General features: G+C 38.5%; 1 protein-coding gene across 1 annotated transcript in view; it reads left to right on the top strand.

Annotated features, from left to right (window-relative positions):
* The window catches only part of COL24A1 (collagen type XXIV alpha 1 chain), a 125,307-nt gene that overhangs the window by 61,710 nt on the left and 37,778 nt on the right, over positions 1-25,819 (top strand). The window contains exons 21-28 of the mRNA XM_040073273.1: positions 1,805-1,858; positions 2,571-2,615; positions 8,187-8,240; positions 9,242-9,286; positions 18,212-18,265; positions 20,000-20,053; positions 21,629-21,682; positions 22,434-22,487. Of these exons, the coding sequence (XP_039929207.1) occupies positions 1,805-1,858; positions 2,571-2,615; positions 8,187-8,240; positions 9,242-9,286; positions 18,212-18,265; positions 20,000-20,053; positions 21,629-21,682; positions 22,434-22,487 (414 nt within the window). The remainder of the gene's footprint in view (positions 1-1,804; positions 1,859-2,570; positions 2,616-8,186; positions 8,241-9,241; positions 9,287-18,211; positions 18,266-19,999; positions 20,054-21,628; positions 21,683-22,433; positions 22,488-25,819) is intronic.

Here is a 25,819-nt window from a genome sequence, read left to right as displayed (position 1 = left end):
TCTCTCTGAATCAATGTTTGAAGGATTTATTGTGTAATTTGGTCTACAGAATATTACTCAGCTTGGAAACTACATTTTCAAAGATGTTTGATCTTGATCCACCACTTACTAAAAACAAAAAAATGAAACACACATTTTTAAAAAAGGGAATAAGAATGTGTTTAAGAAGTTCTGAAACACCTTTGTTTATTCCTTATTTTATTCTTTGCAAGTATTTATGCTCTCTACCAAGAAAAGTAAGAGGAAAAGATGGTCAGAATATGCTGACTAGCACTGTAGTTTTTCCAACAGTGTGTGTTGTACCATGGAAGAAGCTAAGAGCTTCCTTCCCCTGTTAACTTATGTTTGTTTTTGTAACACATTTTAATAACGTGATTATTAGGACTTTCACCTCTTCTGGAAGGGATGGTCAACTAGGAAGTTAAACATGTGAAATACCGGATACCCCATTTGCTAACTCTCCTTTCTTTCCAGACACTTTGGCACATATGTAATGACTACCTTCATTTTCTGTTTTTGCCTGAAAGCCCAAGGAGGAGATGGAAATGTCATTTGGTATTAATATTCAGTTTACAGTCTGTAACATTTTTCTGGATTCAGTTAAGTGCAGTGGAAGGGTGTGTACAGTAGCAGTGCTGGTGCCATTTCCACTGTGCAGTTACAGTGCGCTGAAATCCTTATCCCCTACCAGGCTTTGCTGTTAGAACAAAACAACAGTTATGCCAATGAGAAAATGTCATTGTTAACCACATAAGAATATTCCTTAGCAGTGCTGCTGAAAGGCCTGCTGTCATCTCTGTGGTGTATGTCAAGCAGCACTCCACCCCAGTCCTTCCCAGACTGACGGGTTGGGCTCCTACCATCATCATCACCCAAATTCACTATCATCAGATGGCCTGTTCCATTTTTCTCTTCCATTTTACTTTGCCTGCTGAGTAAATTGTTACTGGACCAATGCCTGGACCAATGCCTGGACCAATGTCTAGACTTCAGCTTCATTAGTACGCAGTTAATAAGGCTTACACTTTCCCACCATTGCTTTCTTCAGAGAATAATCATATCTTTCCTAAAGGGCACTTTCTTTGTCCTTGTTGCTTTATCTGATATTGTTAAGCTTAGGTTTCCCAGAACATTAATATGTTTATACTTTTTTTTTTTTTTTTTTTTTTGTGCTGTGCCAGGTCAAGGGCTTTACCCAATTATCCCATTGTAATTGAGATGCCCGAGGTTTTTGATACACTGCTAGCTGCAAAGTCTTTTTAACAAAGTTTTGAAAACGTTGGTGTGAGCAATCATGAAAATTCAAAGCTGGCAGAGGTTAAGATGCTTTATCTCTGGGTAGCTGACTATAATCCTAATAGAAAAGTAAGGGCTGAAAATCACAAGTAGTTTTGGACAATATAGTGGCCTAAATTCACTTTGTAGTTTCTTTCCATTGCAATGTTGTCAACACGTGCTTTTTTATCCTAATACAAGATCTGCACATTGGTGTTGCTTTAATCTTAATATGGTAGTGTGCTTTACCTCTTCAAAAAGAGAAAAATTGTTATATCATATTCAAATATTTTATTTCCTTCTCATAACATTAAAAGAATAAAGGTTCAGCCAAGTCAGTGTAGAAATTTTTATGATGCTTGGTTTTCTACATCTTTGCCTGGCTTTCTATGGGAAATAGAATAGTGGTAAGAGATCAAGTCTGCTACCTCAGTTTTGGGTTTTAGTCCAGGTTTGTAAGAGGAGAGAAACTAGACCAACACAGTTGTCAGTTGATGTAAGTTCTCACTGTGTTTGTTTGGATGTTTAGGGAGCTCTGGGTGACCGAGGGCCTCCAGGGCCACAAGGCCCCAAAGGAGTTGAGGTAAGATGAAAAAATTATGCAATTAAGAGATTATGCTTCAACTTTGTGAGGTATTAAGAGGGTTAGAAAAAAATGGTTAGGTGTGTGTGGTGTTGCCATGCAAAATTTGAAGTTTATTTGCATTTTGTGAAGTTTTTTAGAAAGTTTTTAGCAGCCTTATGGGGCTGTGCGTCCATTATGTGGTTTATTTGAATTTCAGTGGAATCTCAGATAATATATGTCCAGAGATGGATGTGGTTATTTTAGTTAAACTGGGGAGATGCGAGGGAAGGAGGTTAGCAGTATGGAAATAGAAAGAATATACCAATTTAATTACAGTGTCCTAGATACTCTTAAGAAACATTTAGACCTCTATTAACCAAAAGGGGAGAAAGACAGTTCTTCATCTTACAGATTCATTAAGTATTCTTAATTCATCATCATAAAAATAAAAGCTTATATCTTGTATGCTAAAAATAATTAACATTAAAAATAGTTGACGATTCTGAAGACAGACCTCTAGACTTCTAGATGGGCTTCTATGACAGATACTGAGTGAGTGAAAGCTCCCAATGGCAAAATGGTCTGTTTCAAGGTGTTTCTATCAGACTTGGACTCAGACAAACACATATGAAACTTAGGATGATGTAATAAATATGAACAGTTATCTACAGACTTCCTTTTTTAAAACTAGACTTGTCATCAAGATCATTGAAATCCTGATTTCTTTTAGGGAGAAGTAGGACCAGCTGGACCTATTGGAGGAGTCGGCCCAAGAGTAAGTATAAGTAATTTTGTTAGGGCAGGCTATTTTTCAGTGGAATTACTGAAATGCAAGTTTACTGTGAGAAGTGACGGTGATAAAATGGCATCTCCTGAATGAATCTATGTTTTTCCTCAGGACATGCTCAAATCAGAGCTGGGAGGGAAAATAATTTGCCATACAAAGTGTTTGAAAGGAAATCACTGCTATAGTGCACAAAATATAGTGCTCCTCTGAAACAGGTGAAACAGCCATGCACTTCCTAGGGACTGAAGCAGCTGATACATCAAAATATTTCAACTGAGGAAGAACCTACTCAGCTCACAAGCAGAAATATAAAGGATGTAAGCTTTAAGAAATCTACCAGAAACCTGGCAGATAGTTACTGAAAACAATAAAGCTGGAACATCACAATGCTGTTTATGCTGACATGTTTTAAAAGATAGAAATTTAAAACTATCATCCAATTATTTTGTTAGATATAAAAATATGCTATTGTCTAAGAGTATTTCAGTGGACATGAAGCTTATTTTTAGAAAATTTCTATGCTAAAATGGATACTGATGGATACTAGGGATTACAGGATTGTCTCTAAGTTTATTGAATGCAATTTGCTCTTCTGCCTTTGTGTGATTTGATTATGTGTGTTAATCACTGACTTGGCTTTCATTCTGGATCACTTCCCATTTCTTGCATGAGTTTGGGAGTCTTTTCCACTGTTTTCTGTTTTTGGAGTGGATATATGCCTGCGTTATTTTTCCTGTTCAGTAGCTAGTCAAAGCTGGGAATTTGCTCTCTGTTAAAAATTATATTGTAATATTTATTTGCCACATAGATTAGGTGTTAAGACAAACAAACCCATACCAAAACATAAAAAAGGCAAAAAACCAAACACAAAACCCTCCCACAAAAGTCTTTGTTTTTCAGTTGAGGAAAACATGCAAAAAATTAAACAGAATTTCAAAATTCTCTGTAACTTAGTTCAATACTGAGTTCAATCTGTCTGAGCTTCTGCCGAGAGCCTTGTGGAAATTTTTATTCGGCTGCATCATCCTTTGAGTCTCCCCCTTGGGCAGGGCTTCATGGCAGCAACTCCCATGTTGTGCTGTGGCAGTTGGAAAAGAAGATGCTGTAGTGGGTGACTCACGGGCGATGAGACCTCACCTACCTTCACATCCTCCACGTCACCGGGCATGCACGGGCCACCATCAGCTGGTGTCAAAGTGACCCAAGAGGAAAAATTTTTGTGTAACCTAGCAAACTTAAAAATATTTTTCATCTATTTTGGGTCAATTTGACCTAAATTATTTGGGGTTTTATTTCTCTCAGTGGGATATGCGCGCATCACTGGCATGTCTTACGGCTCTCTGGTTTCTCTCTCACAACAAGTTGTTGAGAGCCGAGTATGTGCATCTGAAGTGAGCCCCAGGATTGCTGTCTCTAGACATTTTTAGTACTTTGCTGGCTAACATCTCCTTCTGAAATGAGAGATAGGGGAAAAGGGAATTTTACTTGAAGGGCAGCTCTGCCTGTTTTTCCTCCTTGTCCAGGGGCCCACAGGCTCTTGCCTGGATTCTATGTTGTCTCTTGACTCCAGCTGTTTCACAGCTCCAGGCCAACTTGTCTGTGCTGCTGCTCTGCACTCTGCTCCATCTCTGCCTGTCCTTGGTGCCTCGCTCCCACATGTGACACACACTTGTGTGATTGTGGCGGCGAGAGAGTCACAACCCCGACTGAAATCTCACGTAGTGTAGCAGGACCGAGTCAGTGAGCTGCTGAACACATCTGTCTTTGTAAATTATGCCTCCTTGGCTGCAATTTGATGTTCGTTTGATTTACATAGCCTTTGCTTCCATTTTCCATGAAAGGAGTTTTAAATAAAAGTGAATGTTACGTCTGAAAGTAAACACTATCACAATTGTGTTGTCACTGCACTAATTAAAAAGCCATGGGGGCAAAGGAGGTCCCTGAGAGGGACCTGAAGAAGTGGTGTGGCCGTGCATGGCCCCAAGGCACCATCAGCTGTCAGCTCTGTCTTTAGCTGACAGATGTGTTTAACTTGTGTTTTGCGGCCCCCAGGAGTGGGAATTCTTCATTCTCCTCATCAGTCTGCTTCAGTTGTTTGCCTGGTTTACAGGCCTTTTTTCTAGCATCTGCCTGCTCTATCTGAAAGTCTTGTCTGAGTTTTTCTCACTACAACCTTGCTTCCTGCCCCACAGACTTGATTTGTGGGCATGGTTACATAGGTTAATCCTCTTTTCAGCCACCGTTACCTTAATTTTCTGGGACTTGTCTGAAGTAAGTAAAGTACCCTTGTAGGTGATATATTGTAAACCTTTTGTTATTCTTATGAAACAAAAATGGAGCAGGTTTCTAGTGCTTCTGGAATCCTCATCTCTTCCAATTTCAGGTCAAAATATCCAATCTCTGCTTCGGATTTAGGCATGTGGCAAGCTGGCAGCCGTAAAATTTCACCTCATTTTTCTCCCTCCTCCCTCCCCTGCCCTTGTTTCTAACATTTGCTTTAAAAAACATGAAAGAGACCAAAACCCCTTGGGACCCATCTGACCAATGCTGCCATCGAAATAGATCAACTTCAGTTGGAACAGAATTGAATATGAACCTGCACAGGGGTTCTCAGTCCCAACTCAAAAAAGAATTCCCATGTGTCTAAAGCAACTGAAGACAAAACTGAGGGTGTTCCCCTGTTTATTCAGGATATATCTCAGTTCCAAAGACCTCAGTCTGTTTAAGGTTTGGAAGAGGTGTTTGAGCTGAATCTAGTCACATCATTTGATGTTTCATTCATTCTTTCCAAACCTTCCCACCCATTCTATTCCGAAATCAAATACTTACATTCTCTTAAATTAATCTTTCTACATTAAAAAAAAGAAAGCTGGTTTTTTTGTTTGGTTGGGTTTTTTTTTGTTTTGTTTTGTTTGTGTGTGTGTGTGCTTGCTTATTTGTTCTGTGGAAATACAGGGGTTGCCATACTAAAGATGTGACTGTGTTTATTCGGTTTCCTCACACTTAACCCTCTCTCTCAAAGGCTATCCAAATATTAACACTGTAACTGTCAGTGTAGCTCAGCTCAATCAATGTAAGCATTGGTGCACTTTTTTGGGGTTTTTTGGTGGTGTGGGGTTTTTTGGGGTTTGTTTTGTTTTGTTTTGGTTTTGGTTGGGGTTTTTTTGTGGTTTTGGTGGGTTTTTTGTGGGTTTTTTGTTTGGTTTGGTTTGGTTTTTTTGTTTCTATTTTCATTGCTGAAGAAGAAAATGCCTTTAAAAGAGTGGACGTGGTTTTAAAATTACCTGGAAGTAAAAGGGAACTGTCACAAGTTGATTCCTTTGTGACCCTACATGTGCTAAACAGAAGCTGGAATTTATTGGAATTTATATAGTCCTAAGATGAACATTTTCTCCTGATGATAGTGGAAAATGTTCTCAAATCTGCCCCACACCCCCAGTGCAGTATTTTCTGGAAGTGCCTTCCTGTGGGCTGAAGGCATGTGGGAAGTTTACAGAGGGATTGAAATAGAGTGATGGTGAGAGATATTTATATTAATATATACACACCCATGTACCTGCCAGTTGTGAGGTGAAAGGAAGTACACTTGGTTGCTGTTTCCTGAAAGAGAAGGGTAGAACTTGCAGTTAATATTTTAGGAAACAGACATTTCCTTTGGGATTACCCTGCCCTGGAAGAGGAATTTTCTCGGAGGTTTGCAAGCAGAAAAGCAGCCATCCCTTGTTTAACCTTTTGTCAGTGACTTTTCCTCCATGTGTAAATGTATTGTATTTCTGTTTAAAGCCAAATCCATGTGTTTCAGATTGCTTTACCAGTTAAATCCACTTGTTCCATTTTCTGATCAGCTTCCATCTGGTCTATGTCCTTTGCAGCTAGTACATAGCAGCGGAATGACAGCCAAGAAACCTTTACAAGCTGTAACTCAGCTCACTTCTCATAAGACTTAAAATTATCAAGGTAGTTAATAGGGGCCACTAGTTTTCTTTTGATGAATTTCACCTAAAACATTTTTATGTTACAGTCTTGCTTTATAGAAAGACCTTAAATTTCCGTACAATGAAGTGGTTAAACAGCATGTAGTGACCTGCAGAAGCTCATCACTGCTTCTTTGTTAAGCCTTGTGGAAAGAAACGACTTGCGTTATCTGGTTCTCTCAGAGCTTCTCTTCATGGTCTTTTCTCCATGCATTCCTGGCTGTACCATAATTTAGTCCATTGGCAAAACCAAAAATATTATCCTAAAGTGATTTCGTTTGTTGGAACTTGTTGGGCAAAATGAAATCGCTCACATAGGCAGAGAGAAGGAGAGTGATAGAAAGGGCTTAATATTAGAAGTCATGGAACCTGCTAAGACAATATAATTTTAAGCCATATAGAAAATTTCTCAGATGCCTAGAAACTAACACTGATGTGCTCTGAAAGACAGGCACAGAGCAGCTGAAGCAAAGGAGCCAAATGGAAAAATGTTGTCTCTTTTTAAGGAACCTTTTATTATCTGTTGCTTTAGTTGATCTTTTCTCAGGACAGCTTATGTGGAATGCCCCTGATAATTTCTTTTTAAGCACAAATCTGCATGGTTTTGATACTGAATCATGAAAATGTTGAATTAATTTTCTTTCTCCAGTTGTCAGCCTCCAGTGATCTCATCAGCAACTTGCCCAAGAGCCAGGTCCAGTCCCCTGGACCTTTATTTGCTGGGCTGGGGCCTTTTACTCACAACAGATGGGGAAAGTTTATCTAAGCAGAGCTCTGCTCTCCAGATAGCCAAATGGTTAGGCCATGTTTTATGTAGAGGAAGTAAAATATACTGGGAGGGAAAACAATTTCTTAAAAGGGAGACATGATTAAGTTATAAACATCTAACTGAAAATTCAGGGGGAAAGCTTTCTAGGGTGTGTGCCTTTGTGGTCTGTGTGAGTGAGGACAAAGGGAGGGATGCACATGGTACTGTGCTTCGAAGATCCTTTGTGGCCTCCTGCTCTGATTGATGTTGCTGTATCTCCTCTGGCTAATAGTGTTATTACCAGAATATCGTAGCAACAAGATCTGTCAGCAGCAAAATGCTAGTGGAGAAAAATGAGGCTCAAAATCATCAGTTTTCTGAGAAAAGAGGAGATGGTGTTCGAGCTGATTTTATCTGGTTGAGGAAGGACAGTTATGACACCTGTCCCTGAAGTCTAAGCATCAGATTTTATTAGTGTTGAGTCCCTATTCTGCTGGAATTAACCAGGAGAGAATGTTGCCTCGCCTTTTTTTTGCCTCCCTAATACTTTTTTCAAAGGGCAATTGAATATGTTTCAATCTTGCATTGTGACACTTTTTCCGTAGTGTTAACTGCTGTAAGGCCTAATACAAATTTTGCTTACTGTTCCAGTATTTGATGAAATATTCAACAGTGCATTTTCAGATATAGATTTCTAAATATACTTGCTTAAAATTTTTGTATTAAATATTAGAAAATGTATATTTTTAGTACATTTTTGATAAATAGATAAACTGGGATGAAATTATCTCTTTGAAATAAAATATTTACAATATTTTATTCTGATCCTTATTTCAGGGAAAGCCAGGACAGCAAGGTTATGTAGGTGATCCTGGACCAGAAGGTTTAAAGGTAAGTGATATTTTATGTATGAAATAGAATGCATTTTGAGTAGAGTTATACACAGTTATTTATAGTGACGTACCAGTGGAAGGATTTGAGCATACATGCTTCCAAAGAATGTAAATATATATCATACTGATGATTCTGCTTTCTTGCAAGATCCCATTTTGAAAAAGGAGAAAATTGTGCAGGTCTAGGTGACAGGGATGTGTGAGCAAAGACTATACCTGCTAAAATGAGATCAAACAGCCTGGGAATGGGAGGGTGCTGGACCAGGGGCAACAAGGGACTCAGGGCATTCACAATGGAAATGTGAATGGGGATGAGATGAAGTGCTGCAGCTCAAAAGAAGAGTTTGTGGCAGCAGAATTTCCCTGTGCTGATCTGCAATCTGCATAAATTACAGTACGTGAATAACTGTTCATGAGTTATTAGATAACTGAGATCATAGTCACAGCCAGATAATCAACAGTGCTTGTACACCCAGCTTCCACCTGAGAAATACACAGCAAAATGTTGCAGTTATGTAACAGTGTTGTTTTGGAGAACAGAATTAATTAATATGTAATGACAATTTCAAGATTCTGGGTGAAGGGGGAGAAGATGCAAATTTTCCTAATATTTCATAACCAAATTACTGTTATCAATAAAGTGCACAGCATTTACCTTTGAAGCAGTAGTGAAATAGTAAAGGTAATTTGCTGAAAGATTTAAATTTAAAAAAAAATTAATTTATAGTATTTGCTGACCTAATGTGTTTCGTGAGCACTTAATTGATAATTTTTATTTTTGCACACACATCCTGAATACCTTACATCATTTAACCAAATCAAAATAAGGCCCTGACAAAAATTGTTTGGGTTACTTAATTTTAGCTTTTAAAGTTTTAATTGGCAGATGTAATTTAGAAAATAAAGAGGCTCCTAGGAAAACAGAGGACTTTAAGTATACACATATGAAAGAAATTACTTTTCTAGTGAACTACATCATCTGTTTTCTACATTTAACAGGGAGAACAAGGAGACCAAGGAAACCTTGGAAAAACTGGTGAAGCAGTAAGCTTGAATTCACTTTCTGGTTTAATTTTTAATTCTGTTTTATTTGAGAGAGAATGACTACCTTGTTGCAGACATTGTATGATGAAGCTTGCCTGTATTCAAAGCTGTAGTATGTCCATTATACCTTTGTAGTCTTTAAGATTGATACTATGTAAAGAAATTTCCCAATTTATTCATTTTCCAAAATTAATTCTGCTTTTCTCCCAGTATGTTGTGGGAATATTGGAAGTGGTTGTAGGGGTTTTCCAGGGCACGTCTGTGTAATTGAACAAATGATCCTTTTCCAGTTAAATCATTTGAGAGGCTACATTTAGCCTGAGATGTGTTTTTCAGGCTTGTTCTGTCTACGCTCCATAAAATCACAGAGCTCAAGGTGATCTTGTGGTGACATGTAGTCCATCCTCTTCTGCCTAGGTAGGATCTGTTATCTTTACATAGTTTCTGTCAAATATTTGTCTAACCAGTTATTAAAAAGCTCCAAGACCAGGGCTTCTCTATTTTTTAAAAAGTTCCTCCAGTTGTGTAACCTGATTCCTTTCTGCTGGAAACAGCATTTTACATGTGGTGGTTGTTATTCTGTGCCTCTTTCATTCTTTCTTTTCAGCCTTAACAGTCCCAATTCAATTAGCCTGTCATGTTTTTGAGATAATTTAAGTCACATTCTAACTCCCCTGTAGCCTGTTTCCAATTCACCCAAACATCTGTGACTCTAGCCTACTGCCCAAACTGCTAAGAATACTGGGGGAAAGGAAACATTGCTTCTTACAAGCCTACTTCTTGCACAGATGTGCTCATTTTTACAGTAGTGTGTTGTTTTTCAGTTTGAGATCCACAGTCTCCTATCCTTAGGTTTTTTAAAGGCCTTATCTCTCTCAGTTCTTCCACTGTATGTTCCTTTTTAGTTGATTGTTGTCACTGAAACATTCCTCTTTGCAATTCTCTCTACTTAATTTCATTCTCTGCCCTTTTGTATTTTTAATTTTTGTCTGGGATTTCTGAGTAGATGTGAGCTTGTTGGCCCATGCTTAGTTACCCAAAGATTGTGTTGAATGTGATTAAATTGATTTTATTTCTAGAGTTAATGTATGCTGAGGAGAGATACCACACACTGGTTTGGGCTTAGTGCTGTACTACTCAAAAAACTCTGTTCACCTTAGTTGCTAGTCAGAGTTAGCTCCCCATTGTCTGCAAAATACCGAGCAGATGTACCTGAGGCAACTCATCAAATGGCTGGTTACTGCAGAAATTTTACAAACTGCTCATTGGTCAAGTCCAGCTCCAGTGTGCAATTTGGAGATTGTGCTCTGGGGAAGGGGACTGAGAGGCTGGACTCTCAGTCAGTTAAAAGTATCTGCTTACATAGCAACCAAGAGTGCCATGGTATGATGTAAGGCCCCTTGAAAGTTATCCTGCATATCTCTAAGGGTAGCTTTTATTAAAGTGAATTCTGTTTTTCAGCCTGTATCATTTTAGGGAAAACTGATAGCATTTACTGTGTTGTACAGTTCCACATGCACCAACACCCTCAACAAAAGACAAAGCTAGGCTCAGTCCTAAGTCATTACATCAAGAATGGTACATGAAACAGTCACAGAAGCTTGTTACTTAGCCTTAACTTTCTGGATTTGACATAGTGTTGTGTGGGTTGGGTTTTTTGTGTTTTTTTGTTGTTTTTTTTTTTTTCTTCCTTTTTTTTTTTCCCTCCTTGGTGAACTTGAATTCAGTGGACAAATTTTCCACAACTCAGATATTTTGTATGAACATAATGTCTTTCACCACTGAAAGAGCTCCATTCTGTGTAGCAGCTACTAACACATATTAAAATTATTACATATCATCATGGATTATGTGTCAAACACATAATCCATGATGATATGTTGCAGTGATGTTGAATAAAATAATCATACCAGCTAGCTAACTGTAGTTAGGGTCAAGCTGCAAGAATTAAATAATATTTTCCATGCCAAACAAGGGGATGTTGCACCCCTGTTACAATGTTATAAAGAAAGATAATTATGGCCCATCATTAATTACCATTTCCCACATATGATATTTGGAGAATTTACATGTGATACAGGATGGCACACAATACCTGAAAACTGAAATAGTTTCTAAGTCATTGATAAATATTTCTTATTTTTACTTATGTATTGTAGAATGTTTTCTAATTTATGTACATGTGTCTAATCAAATGAGCTTCACGGGCCCTTGATCTGTTTTTCCCTTTGCACTATCTGGCAGCAGAAGACCAGTGCCCACATGATCTTTAGAGCAATAATATATATTTTGTTGTCACTGAGGCCAGTAGTGAAACACCAAGAGGAGACACAAGCACACTCAACTCCTAGACCTTTCAAAAGCCCTTTCCTTCACCTTATTCACCACTGCAGTCTGTAGCAATTAAGCTTTTCCAAAAATAATTGAAAAGTACTAACAGGAAAAAGATGTTTTTTCTCATATGCATAAAATGCTTTTCCAGACATGAGTCCTGATGCAAAATATTCACTCCTGTATGCTTTGGCCGCAGATCTTGCTTCCAGCTTCTCCATCCACTGCTTCTGTTTGTAACAAGTAATTTCTCTTTCCCTTGGCATGCACATGGTGTATGGATTCTTAATTCCCAGGTAAATCCACTCCCTGCTATTCAGTGTTGGCTCTGGTGCCATGAAGACATCTCTGAAATCAAACACACCACACACAAAACAAACAAACAAAAATTTGAAAAACAGAAGAAAGATTGTAGAACAAAGTACAAGAGCAAAGTACAAGTGCTACCAATTGCTGGGACAGATTTTGAGATGGAGTCAAAAAAAGATATGGAGTAAGGCATTTGTCCTTACTGATGCTTTGTGGAGTTTGTGTGCTACCAGGTGCTTTGTCACACTAAATACAAAGAGGAACTGTACAAATAGCTGTTAAAAAATGTACAACTACTGTGCAGTTTATTTAATAGTAAAGACAAAGGGGAAAGAAGCTGCTAAAAAGATGATAATAAGACCAATGTCTAAAAAATTCCATGACCTAACCAGCTTCCCTTTTTGGGCTTGTCTATGGTTTTCTGTTTATTCATTATCTCTATGGACAGGCTTCTTCAAATTACAGGATATAACACATATTTTTAAGTTCATGGTTAAAATATATTATACTGCTTTTTGGCAATGGGGAATCCATCACAGCATTCCAGTTTTCCAAGTGATAACTAGTGCATTTCCTGAGTAAGCTGTACAAAGAAGTGATTTTGCAATAATAAATCCGGTAAATGCTGAATTCATAGCAAATTACACTATGAACACATGTGCCTGTCTGCTATTGATACTGAAGGGTTGTACTAATATTTTTCTTCTGTTTCTTTTAATTTTCTTGCTTCTCATATAATTCATCTCCTATCATTCACTAAAATGTCTGCCACTGCTGTTTGAGGTGCCAAAATAGTTATTCCTATTCTGTAGCAGCGTTCCCAGGTCCTGCTTAATACCTGCTTAGAAAAGTACAGATGGCAACTCTGCACAAGCAGGGGAATTTCAACTGCAGGAGATTGGACTATAACACTTGGTTTTTCAGCTACTAAGGTGGAATGTGTGCTGAAATACAGCTCAGTAGGCTAGAAGCCACAGTAGCCAGCATTTCTTAGGTCACATGAATCTGCTGATTCTTCAGAGCATATTTCTGCCAAAATATTTCTGGATGCTTGTCCACTGTGGAAACAGTAGACTAAATTTATTAAATGTTCACTGTGCTTGTTAGCTTAAATGGCACACATCTAAGAGTAGATCAGGAATGTGCCTAAAGTCAGACTTCAGACACAATTCCTTAACCAAGTCCTACAACAAAAGCTGTTTTTCTGGCTACGGCACACGTTGTGTTTGTTTAAAGGGGAAAGGAGCAGATTCAGGTGGGGCTGCTTGGTTCAGCAGAACCCCGAGCTGTGGTAGAATCCAGCAGCTCTTCCTTGCTGCAGGATATTTGGTTAACTGGAGGACCTTCAGGTCCAGTTGAAAAGGGTTTGGTTAAGACAGTGAGAAGCAAGGGAACAGCAGACAGAGCAAATGTACACTGCTGATCAGACAAAACCTTTTGGATGCCATGCCAAAAGAAACAACCCCTTCAGCTACTGAGAAAATGCCCCTTACATTTTGGGGGAGGAAAACCTGACTGCTGACATGCGCAACTGGATTTTTTTATGCTTAGATAAGATGCTGTTTAGTGATGGAGAGCAAATATTTGAAACTAACTTCAAGCATCTCATACAAATGATCTGTTTGTTAAAATGTCAGGGTTGATTTAAGAAAATAATTTTTAAATTATTCAGAACACATCTCAAAACAGTTGTTTTCCAGGACTGTTTTTTTAGTGTTTGATAATGCTAGTGTTTACCCAGGCTGCACCACTCTGGATGACTAAGTGCAAGTTGATTCCGATTTTTGCTTGCCACCTCTGTTAAAGAAATTCTGCCTGTACACTTCTGAATTAGAAATCCTTGATGTTTATACACACATTGAAAGAGAGTACAAGGGTAGAACTGTCAGCTGTAGTATGTGCAACTGGTGTCAAAAGGCAGAGTTCATGAGGACAAATCCTGGAAAAATAATCTTCAGAAATTACATGTCAGCAAATTTCTCTGGTTGCACATACTTTTTGAAACAACAGAAGGAAACCAAGCTGAAATAAAAAGTGCTTTGCCATGAAAAAATAACCTTACAATGCAGCAAAGGAAAACCAGTGATATTCAGGCTGTCGATGGCAGCTCCAGAGCAGGCTGCAAATGATCAGTCTGTGGGAGTGTGTGAATGGCAATAAAATACTGCAGTCAGGCCATGTGCCTTGTAGCTGAGTTGCTTTTGGGAAGAATAACCATAAAGCAATTATCACATCTTCCAAAGAGGTAAAAATTAGCTGGATTAGGCACCAGGGATGCATAATTCAGGGAGAATGGAAACTGCAATTCCTTTTGCTTGAAGAAAAGATTAAATGAACTTTAACTGATGTGTTCAGGATGCTAAAAAGAAGGAGCTGTTTGAATTATTCTGAAAAGTCTGGGCTTTAGGAATATACGAAAGAGACTTTTAAACCATAGGCCAAAAGATAAGTCAATTGAGGAAAGCCTTTTTTAAAAAAGTCTGGTGAATGCATGGGACATTGCCAAGGGTTTCCAAAGAAGGAACTGCTTCAGCTGCTTTCAGAAAGCAGTTGGATAAAGATCATTGTAAGTTCTATGAAGGACTTAACAGTGAATGGTAATAAAAATACTTCTGCGTCTTATGTTGTGCTTCTTGTTTTTACCCTACGTGACCTGATTTACTCTAGTTCCTGCTGAGAAGATGGGAGAAAGAGGTTACAGTATCTAGAGGTTAGCTTTACCAAGCTGTTGCTCATTTTTCTTCAAGGATTTTCCAGGGCTTCTCTTTATCATTTGGTTTCAGCTAGAAACTGCACGTGGTATCTGCAGTTTAGCTCCCAAGGTTTTGTCAGTGATTGCATCCTACCCCCACTTTGTCAGGCAGCTACCCTTAAATGCAAGCATTCCTCTACAAGTGCTATCAAACAGAATTACCCTGCTTTACACTGGAAGCAAAATTTAATCCATTTATTTCTTTCTTAAAACTGCTGTAGATTAGGTGATTGGTGCCAGTACATTTTGGCTTTCAAATATTCAGGCAGTTGAATTTTTGAGTTCTTTGAAGAATTGAGTGAAATATCAGCTGAAAGGTACAAATGTGGTGCATCTCTACTCTTATTCACTTCCTCCACTGGCCATAGCAAATCACAGATTTTCACTCAGACTATCACCTCTAGTTGATCACAAAGTAACTTTCTCAACAGACAGAAAATTAATAGAAAAGTGCTATTCTGACAAGATAGTATTTTAAATTTATGTCATCTCATTAAATCAATGTTGAATAAAAATATTTAAGAATGCTGGACTGTAAATGAAATAGCACTGGATTGGAAACTTTTCAATTGCCATTGAAGAATGCATTGAAGTACAATCTGGCAGGTAACTGCTCCCACGGGAACGTTTGGAACCAGCTGTATATTCATTTCTCACTACCAGGTTGTTCAATGGATTACTCCATACTTGGGTTGGCATTAAGTGTACAATGTGTTTTCAATTATTCAACTACAGTCCAGTTTCTAACACGGAGCATGTGCCCTGGCAAGATGTTTTTGTCTTTCTCAGGCATGTGTTAGTTGTCAGATCTGGTATCTGATTAATTTTCCACAAAATGCTCCTGTCAAGAAGGTTTCTAAAATGTTGTTATTACGCTGTTTTTGTCACTAGAGACTTTTACACAAGTCCTTGCAAATGAAAGTTGATGACTATTTTTTTTAATAAGTTGCTGATTTCTTTTTTTAACCACTTCAGGATTTTTGCTTCACTTTTTTGTTTTCTAATACATTCAGTTTTGTATTTGGAATGCACCACTGTTGCCCAGAGGATAGAAGGGATGCTGGAAGACATTGATTCAACAAATCTGCTTTGGACTCTATTCATTTTCTTACATAAGATGGAGCGAGAGTTGAAACCTTAATCCAGTTTTAGTAGCTGGTCTTTATAACAAGCCAGTCCAAATCTGGGATTTTAAGAGCCACATGATCTTACAGAAAGTCTGTATGGAATGATGTAGGGAGAACGTAATTTTATGGCTAATATGTTAACAGAACAAGATGTTTTGCTCCCTGTACTTTCTTTTCACTGAATGCTACTAATTGTTTGAAAATTCAAAATTATATTCCTAAGTAAGTTTTTTTGTTATCTTGCCTCTGTGCATGCCAGCCCTAACATTTTCTCAGCCTGTTTTGAATAGAGGCGTGTTAGAGCATTTAGCTAACCTGTCATGAATTTTCTGCCCCTGAAGTCCCTGGTGCTTTTAGCATTTCACTGGCTTCACTTCTAGTCATCTTGACTGTTGTTTTGCTTTCCATAGATATCCAGTTCCAGCTATTCCAAGTTTCTTTCACATCTTTTATATCAGCCTTCTTAGTGTTTTTGCAGTAAATTTTCTTAACTACTTTTGAGGAATAGCCAATCTATTGGAAATTATTTCATAGCCAACTTCTGTCCTCACTCTGGAGGGTGCCATAGGCTTGCCCTGATGTGCTAGGGAATACAACAGCACAGTCACTGCTTCCTAATCATTCCTGCTCTTTCCAGAGCAACCAAGTCGGGGAGACAGTACTTCTGAATTGAAAAGAGAACTTGATCAGAGGCTGCATATTAAATGGTTCTCTGCTGGGGCAAGGCACAGCTCCCCATCTTTCTGATCAGCATCTTCAGTCCTGTAAACAGTGTGGCATTCAGTAGGATATCAGGAGTGTCTCTGTGGAAAAAGAATAGGTCTGAGTTTCACCTTGGCTCTAATTATGCCTTCTGTTCTTTCTGGAATAAGAAAATCAAAGTGATTAGTCTTTAGCATTTTGAAACTGTACCTCCACACCTCTTACCTTGATAAGCAGGAGTACAGGGTAATTCTTTGTCTCACAGATTTCTGCCTTCTACTGAGGCTGCTGTTGGCTCTGACTGGGAGCTCTTGCTCTCAGAGCTCATCACAAAAGTCCCTCATTGCTGCCAGTGACGTCTGGGCCATTGCCTCAGTGCCAAAATCACTGGACCCATCTTTGGCTGCTGCCAAGGCAAGAGACATCTCACTTCTGACATATAATACACAAGTTCCCACACATTATATATCAGTCCAGCTACCATAGAGATGCTTGCTTATCTCTTTAGTTCCTTCCATAAAGTAATTTGTGCCAGTATCGTTAGCCTCAGAGGCAGCTGTGTCACTGGCTCATTGCAATATGTTTAAACTGTGGGATTTCCAGCACAGCTAGCAGTCCAAGAGAACAAGTAATCATAAAATCTCTGCTTACTTTGCACCCGTTCTGTTAAAGTACTCAAGGCTGAACTGTATTCACATTATACAGATAAATGCTGGATTATTGTTTTTTTAGAGTAATGCTGTTTTATTGGTTTTTTTTAAATCACACTTCAATGCCAGTGTAGTGCTGCTAATGCTATTTCCTTCCTACACACATAGAGGTGGCAATGCCAATCTGTGCATTGACATAACTGACTTCTTTTTTTCCTTTTTGAAGTGTTACACACATTGTACCGTTGTGCAGTGTTTCACTACTGGGAGCTTTCACATTTCTGTCATGTTCCAAGAACAGCCGTGCAAAGTGCTCTGGGCACTTAGTGCTTTTTCTTCAAGCTCAGTGTGTCATATTTTTCTCAGTTGGAACCTTGCGCTATAATTTCTTTTTCTTTTAGGTTTCATAATAAAGTAGGCATTGTAAGCACTGGGAATGAGTTTTTTAAAAGTTCTTCCTCTCGTGTTTCCCATCCCATATGGTCGTACTTGTTCTATCCAGTGGAAATTTGTGAAAGAGCCTCAGGAGAGAATTATTTCATTTTTAATTGCCTGAAAGGCTCTGATCCTCTGACTCCAAACGCATTTGGGGCTACTGCTCTTGAAGGGGAAATTCTGACAACACCTGATCCAATATAATTTTTGTTTTGACTTAATTTTACTTTGTTCCACTGAATTTATTCCCTTTGAAATTTGTGGTCAGACTGAAATGCTAGCAGAGCAATTATCATCTTTATTTGTATGTTTGTAAAGCTTTTAGCAGTGCAAGGTTGAGCTCAGTGGCAGATCTAAATTGGTAGGGTAGCATTGTGATGAAATTAATGCAATTTCCCTTCTGGCAGCAGCAATTTGCAGTTGGTTTGCTGAGATGCAGGGGTCCTTCTGGCTGGACTGTGAGCCAGGTCAACTCGTGCAGCCCTGACTTTCTCACAGGGGCATTTAGATACATGTGGGGTCCTCTGTAATGAAGAAATGGGCCCTGCTCTGTTGCTGGAGAGCTGCTGACCATGAACCAGACATCATGCAAGTAAAAGTCTGCTTTCTTTTTATACAGGGATCAGCTGGCTTACCTGGAGAAGCTGGGCCATCTGGAAGCCTTGGTGAAAAGGTATAATCATGTCTCTGACTACTCAGCAGCTTTGAAAACCATTGGGGTGATAAAGTACGGGTGAGAGATCATTTACTGTCCACTGGCAGAGCTGATATTCCTGTAGCTATTTCAGAGCATGGAGATTTAATAACTGCTAATCCAAGTGTTCATATTTGAGGTATATGTCTGATGTCCTTGATTTTACTTCACCGTAAATTTAGGGTTGATAGATTTGATGCCTTACTTATATCCCTTTATATACTGCTATTGTTTCAGAGAAACTGGCATGAAATATACTTGTTTTATACAGTACTCACTGATTTTTTACTAGTACATAATGAAGACAAAAGTAGAAAGGTAAAACTTGGCCGGATACATTAACTGAATAAAAAAAGACAAGACTGAGTTTTGTCTGCGGTGCAGTAACGGTTGTGTTTGTGAAAGTTCGGCAGACTCAGTGCAACTAGAACAGTATAAATAGCTTAAGTGTGTTTGACATAGTTTTATTTAGGTGAAATATTTTAAACTGAAAGACAGGAAGCTATTACTGGACTGCATGTCAGCTTCAATTATGATAAAAACATAATTGTTTGTCAGAATGATGCAGAACCACTTGTATTTCTTTCCTGCAGGGCTGAATTATTTCACCTAGATTGGCATCTGCTGTTTAGATATTTTATTGAGAAAGTCTTAATATACTATTAGGAATTCCATTAAAATTTGATAATAATTCATATAATCAGTGAAAGGAAATACATCCGTGGAAAGCCCTGCTTTAGATTTAGACAAATCTCATATGGTTTTAGTCATAATGTCATCTTAGAATTTCATGTCAAAGGATTCTTGTTCTTCATAATTACACTTGGCCCATCAAGGGTTACTCTGTGATACTGCTGCTAGTTTAGCTAGGAGGGGAAAGGGAGTCAAAGACTAATTAATTAATCTTCAGCAAATGGAAGGAAGCTTCTTCATGCTGCAATAATTGTCACTGCTATGCTGTTTCTGTAGAATTTATTGTCTGCCTCTCTTATGGATTAAGTAGTGCAAGGTAAGCATGCTATGTGGATTTAAACGACAAATGTATTTCCAGCATAATTACAGGATGCAATATAAAATATAATGTTATTACTATGTCATGTGCACTATTTGTAATAAAAGTGTAATCTTCTGAGAATAATCTACAGCTAAGTCTGATATTTGGGGTGGATGTGGCATGAATGAAAGGTGAAAAGGTGTGAAAGACCAGAAAGAGACCCTTTCCTGCTTCCCCTACTCAAGTTGCTTCAGCAGGTGTTCAAGGGCTGGCCTTCCTTTTAGATCTGTACTCTCCTAACACATACTGAAAAAAAAGAGGAAGAGAGAAAAAAAAAACCCACTTTTTTCTTTGTTTGCTGTCCCAAATTTTATGAGTTGAGGAACATACTATAAATATGATGCACCCAACAGAGAGAAAACAGATCTTCTAGCAGAAGTTCTCAGAGACTGATGTAGTCAAACCTCTTGTTCAGTCTTCTAGGAAAAGACAAGACAGAGAAACTCAGTTTTATCATTTTTCCAAAAGATGGATAGGCTTGTAGGAGGAAGGAATGCAGAAATTAAAAAAAAAAAGTTAAAAAAGGTCTCTGCACAGTTTCTGAAGGGCAGTCTCTCAACCAATAATATGATGCGTTGCCAGGTATGCTCAGTGGACATAGAAAAACGGGAAGAATATTCAATGTTCTTTCCTTTTTCTTCTTTTTTTTGTTGTTAAAGGGAGAGCGAGGCAGTCCAGGACCCATAGGTCCTCCTGGAGAAAAAGGTGTCATGGTAAGTTACAAGTAATGTAGAATCCACAATTATGTTACTTATAAAGGCATTTTAGTCTCCCAAACAGGAATAAGTTCTTACCCTTCTGGCTGTGTAGTCCTTCTGGGAGAGAAGTATTTATGATGCATGGTTCCTACAAAGTTTCATTTTATAGCTTTATCCCCTCTGTAGCAGTGATATCGCAAAGTGATCTGCTGAATGAAATAGCAGAGCAGCTGCCTTTTTGAAAAATGGCTCTAAGCAGCGGTAATAAATTAATAAATAATTTATTTAAAAAATTCTATTATTTATTAACAAATAATAATTTAATAAATTAAAAGGAGGGAAAGTAAAGTAACCATTTCCTGTGTAAACTGGAGTAACCCGGGTTGTTCTAGTAGACAGACCAGTAACTAGCACCACCTCTAATTCTACTGCCCAGCACTTCCCAAACAGCTCCCAGGTGCCACTCTTGTGGGAGGACTGGCTTCCTGACACCACACTTGTCCCAAAGCAGGACACAGCACTTCATGCAGCCCAGAGGCCATGCCATGGAAGTGTGCTGGGGTACAGAAGTGAAAGGCTGTACACATGTGCCCATGGCCATGGTGTGGTTGAAGTTCTCTAGAAAACATGCTTAAGGCTTGGTAGTGTGTTTGCTTGTGGGCACTGTGCAAGCTCCAGGGTGTACAGAGAGCACTTACAGGTTTAACTGCAAGGAGGTGATGAGGAGTTGATGTGTAAAGTTGTGGGTGCTGCATCCTGCTCCCTCTGACACTGCTGTGGTTGGCAGGGCTGAAATCTCCACGGCATTACACAGAAACTGCAGATGTGGGCCCGAGCGTGGCGCAGTGGGTGGTGCTCCTGCCATGGACAAGGATATTATGTATTTGCAGTAATTACTCTTTGGACATCCATCAGTAAGGAAGAGATCAAGTACCCTGAGACTGCAGACCAAATAAATGATCCATGCAGAGCCAATGATTTTTGAAGATTTCCGTCCTTCATTAAATCCCTCTAATCTAGATTTACCTTCAATCAGCTGCTTTTGATCTGTGAAGAAATTCTTATTAGGGAGATTAATAAACAAGGATTTATTAAAATAGTATCCAGTCTTATTGACTACTTTTCTTGGACTGCTGTTAATGCTTATTGCCGTAGGTAAATCCATGTAAGGCATAGCAGAGAGAACCTTTCCCATAATAAGTCATTGCAGTCCTCAGACAAGAGTTGTTCTTGGCATTTGGTCTTGGCCGGAACTGCCCACACCAGGATGTGTCCACTTTCTGCTCCCACTGTCACAGCCTTCTTGAGAGGAGTTTGAAATTCATTTAGAACTCAGCATCTTTTGTTTCAGTGCATCTTCTCCCAGCTAGTGCCTGTGTGGGAAAGCTTCCTAGGCTGCTTTAATGGTTACTATTATATATATCCAATTAAGCATTTAGTTTTTAAACAAAATTTTGGGAACAAATTTTGCAAAATTAAATATTTTGTTAACTTATCTCCAGTTATTCAGGTAACTGGATTTATTACTGTTGCTATAATAAAAAATGAGATAAAACTGTTCTGTCTTTTCTGTGTTTATTTTAATTCTAGGGCTATTCAGGACCTTCAGGAGGCCCTGGACCTGTGGGGCCAGAAGGATTACCTGTAGGTATAGGGGGGTGCTTTGGTTTGACATTAAATGAACTATTTTCAAATTGTCTTTTTGCTTTGCTGAAGCTGAGAATAGTTTCTAGTTTGTACTGCAATCTATAAAACTCTCATGAAAATGTACCCATCCAGACAGAATCTGTTCACTTGCTCTTTGCCAGGATGATCTCTGAGAGACAGGAAAAGTAATTATATGATTTACTCATTCATTTAAAAATTACTCAGTTGAGACAAGTAGGGAAATAGAATTTTGCAAGGATGGTTAATAATTGCATAATATTTTTTAAATGCATTGGTGCCTACTATAGCTTAAGTATAATCATTATGTGTTTATCTTCATTGTTAATAAAAAATAAATTATATTCTAATCTTCTATGTATAATTGTTATAATTTGTCCACCATGGGTCTTCAATACAGATAAAACCTGAACCTTTTATCAGAAAATATCCATGCTTTTTAACATAATGTTGCTGAAATAGAAGTATCTTTTAAAATTTTTGGGATAATAGACAGAAGTAATCTATCCAACAGTCATATCAGTGTTTTGTAAAGATAACATTACACAGAGTCTGTTATTTAGATTTTTCTACATAAATTGTACTAACACAATTCATTGAATTTGAGCCATGAGTGAAAGTGATTGATTTGCATTTCTTGCATTGGTTGTTTCTCAAGGTGCATAAGCCTTGCAATTTTCAGGAATCTTTGTTTAGACGACAATGAATAATAAGTTTGTTTGACATGTAGGGACCTTCAGGGGCACGAGGACCATCAGGGCCACAGGGACCTAAGGGAAGAAGAGTAAGTACTATTGCTTCTTTATGTTACTTAGAGCAGAGAGCAGTGTGTTACAAATATGAATCTGAAATATAACCCATTTACAGCTGCTCCCTTTGTCTTCTGGTCTCAACTCATTTGTATTGAAATCAGATAGATTATACTTATCTTTCCATGTAGGAAACAAAATGAATCTTCATTTCTCCTCACAGTGAAATGGGCTTTGCCGTTCGTTTCAGCTGAGGGCAAAACTAGAACCAAGATGACCACTTGACTGTTTTCTGTACACATAAATGTGCAAAAAGTTGTCATTTATAACTACCCCTGGACTATTTCGATGTTTTAAGGACTACTTTCTTTACTTGCATTTAGTTTTTTGGAAATGCAATCAAAATCTCTCAAACACAGTTTTGAGGGAGGAAGAAGTGTAATCAGAAGATACTGTGTGCTAGAATCTTGAACCTCCACTTGTTAGATTGTCATTTCCATTTCACTTTTATCAGGGAAATGGAACCATTTTTTCACTGCGTACAAAACACTAATCCAAAGCCCATATTAGTGAAGTGTCTCTCACCTTACCTTACCAGTTTGACTACATATCCAGGATTCCTAAGAGACTTGTACAGCTCATACCAGTGGCTGGGCTGTGCCGACAGCTCCATTTATTCCTGAAAGATACGTCTCTATGATTTTGGCAGCACATCATGGAGTGCAGTGCTTATAATTAAAGATCACTCAAAATAAATCCCAAATATCCCAAGCTCTGTGAACATTTCATTTTGGAATTGTGGTTTATGCCTTTCCCTCTATGCAACATGACTGGGAACGTCTCATGAAAGAGGGTCTCAGAACAAACCCAGGACCTCAGGCTCTGAGAACAAATTCCCAATGAAGCCACTGAGAATTTTGTCTGCTCTCAAGTTCAAAATATCAGACTGAAAGTGGAATCTCACATAAGGAAGATATCTGAGGTGTCCTGAAACCTGGGGCTTTATCATCAGAAAGAGAAGTGTCAGAAAGCTGAGCTCTGTGTGGAAGGCCTCAGAAAATGCATACCACAGTCAGATACAGAAATTAAATGGAAGCATATGGAAATTTCCCTCCATTTTGTATGGAAACAAGAATTCACAGCTGGAATCTATGGGAAGTCTTAGAAGCACTGACCCTCTACTTGTGCACTGTCACAGAATAGAATTCTTTCACTTCATAAATTCTGAACCTTTCGGCAATGGTTTTGAATCCAAGATTACCCAGCAGCTTATTCTGTGTGAGAGTATGCAGCTGTTCACTCTCCAGTACACCCAGGAGTTCTGGCCAGCTGAAGGCAGGCTGTCAGTCTATGGAGTAACTCACTCTTGAGGGATTTCAGGGAATATGCCACTTAGCACAGCACTAGCACAGAGCTTCCTCTGCTCATGCTTGAGACTAGATGCACTTGGCTAGAATGATGTAGAAGGTTTATTACACTTTATTTTTTCGTGTTAATCTCATGAAAACACAGAGGGAGAGCACCATTTTGTATTTACTTCCATGGCAGGCTGAGAGTATCAACATATAGGAGAAGGATTTTTTTTTTTTTTCCCCCCCATGACCAGAAGGAAGAAATGCATTAGTCTGGAAGCCTGGCAGTGTAAGCAGCCATGAAGTCATTGTTGCATGATCTTTTGTTGTCTGTGTTTGCTAATGTGTGACATAAATCACAGACTGGTTCTGCTTTCAGTTCATACCATAATCTTGGACTAATGCAACTGTAGCTTCAAGTTCAAGAATAAGAGATTCTGCTGTATCATTAGATACATTTCATAAGTGAGACCTAAGCAAAATTCCCAACAGCTGCTAAAATTCTTAGCATTTAGTATTCTTCAGATCAGCATCTGGTCTTTTAAAGCTCGAAAGAAGTAATTTTTCTGTTCTTGCTTTCCTGGAATGCAGATCATGAAATTTACACTTGGAAATGCAGATAAATGACACAGTGAACTGCTGTAAATTTGGGGTGAGGCAGCAAGCAGCAACCCATGTCTCTAGCAGCCAGTAGGGTCTCCCTGGTTTGGTGGTATCTGTACTGACATGAAGAACCTCGGCTGCCTGAGGACATCTGTGCTTAGTTTTAATGAGTGATACCTTTCATACTTCTCACAGCAGGGAGTATGGAACCTAGCAAATTGTGTGCACTTGGGAAACAAGTGTCCATGTGCTTGGTGGTACATGGATAGCTGAATGTGTTTATCTGTCTTAATTGTTCCAAGGAAGTGAGATTAAATTGATGACGTTTTCTAATGTTCTTCCATGTCAGCCACCAAAAAAGAGAAGTAGCTATATATTGTGTTTGTGTTCTTTTCGCTCTTCTGGTATTTGGGAGACAGGATGGGAAAGAATAAAAATAGTTAATTTGTGCTTTTTACCTTCTTAGATGAACTTTTTCTCAGATTATCATCCTAGAGTTTTCAATGAAAAATGTTCCATTTTAGAAACAGAGCTGAACCCATGCCAAAGAAAAAAGTAGTAGCAATTGTTTGGCAGCCTCACTCCCCAGCTCTGTTGCAACCTAATTTAAATAACAGCAGGCAAATCAAATATATCTCTCATTCTGTACTAGCTATAGTAAGAAATTGTACAATCCAATTCATCTGTGCCAATGAAGAGTCACACCATACTATTTATAGGAACGTTATTGTGTGCTTTTGTCAGGATATTAAATTGCCTTTCCCTTGGATTCCTGCCTTTTTTTCTGTGGCTGGCTGAAGGAAGGCATGGCCCAGAGGATCATGTTGCTTTCTGTTACGTTGTTTTCAATTCAAAGTTACATAGTAGAAGGTTGGTGTTTTAAATGGTAGACTTTTTGGCTTGGCTATTAGTGATCAGATCAGTTGTCCTGCGCTGCCAAGGTGAGCTCCATTGAAACAGAGATCTGTGTGAATGCCAGAAAGGTTTTGGTGTGTTATGTGCATAACAGACTAGGAATCTTGTGCAGTCTCCTGACAGGCCTGTTTCTCAAACTATCATCCTCTTTATGATTAAAGTTATGTCAGAAGTGTTGAAAGAATTTATCTGGTAATTCTTAATGATAGAAGATAAAACCTAGAAAGACATTTCCTTATTACATAAATCTGTAGAATGGAAATATGTCCTTTTTCTTCCTTGAATATTTCATCTTGAGATTCTATCCTCTGGTCAGCCTGTGCAGAATTCACAAAGCGAAATGACAGGTCACATATCTAAAAAGTCTAAGAAAATCTAAAACTATCCTGGAACTGCTTAACTTTACACTCTCAATTTCCCCCTTCATTGTGTTGCCATAGGTGGTTCCTCCACGGGTCTTCCTTGAGCTTCTGTCCCTTCTACCCCCACAGCTGAAT

The sequence above is a fragment of the Hirundo rustica genome, chromosome 9 (genome assembly GCF_015227805.2).
Source record: "Hirundo rustica isolate bHirRus1 chromosome 9, bHirRus1.pri.v3, whole genome shotgun sequence".
NCBI lineage: Eukaryota > Metazoa > Chordata > Aves > Passeriformes > Hirundinidae > Hirundo > Hirundo rustica.
The sequence above is the reverse complement of the archived record's forward strand: the minus strand, read 5'-3'. Positions and strand labels throughout refer to the sequence as shown.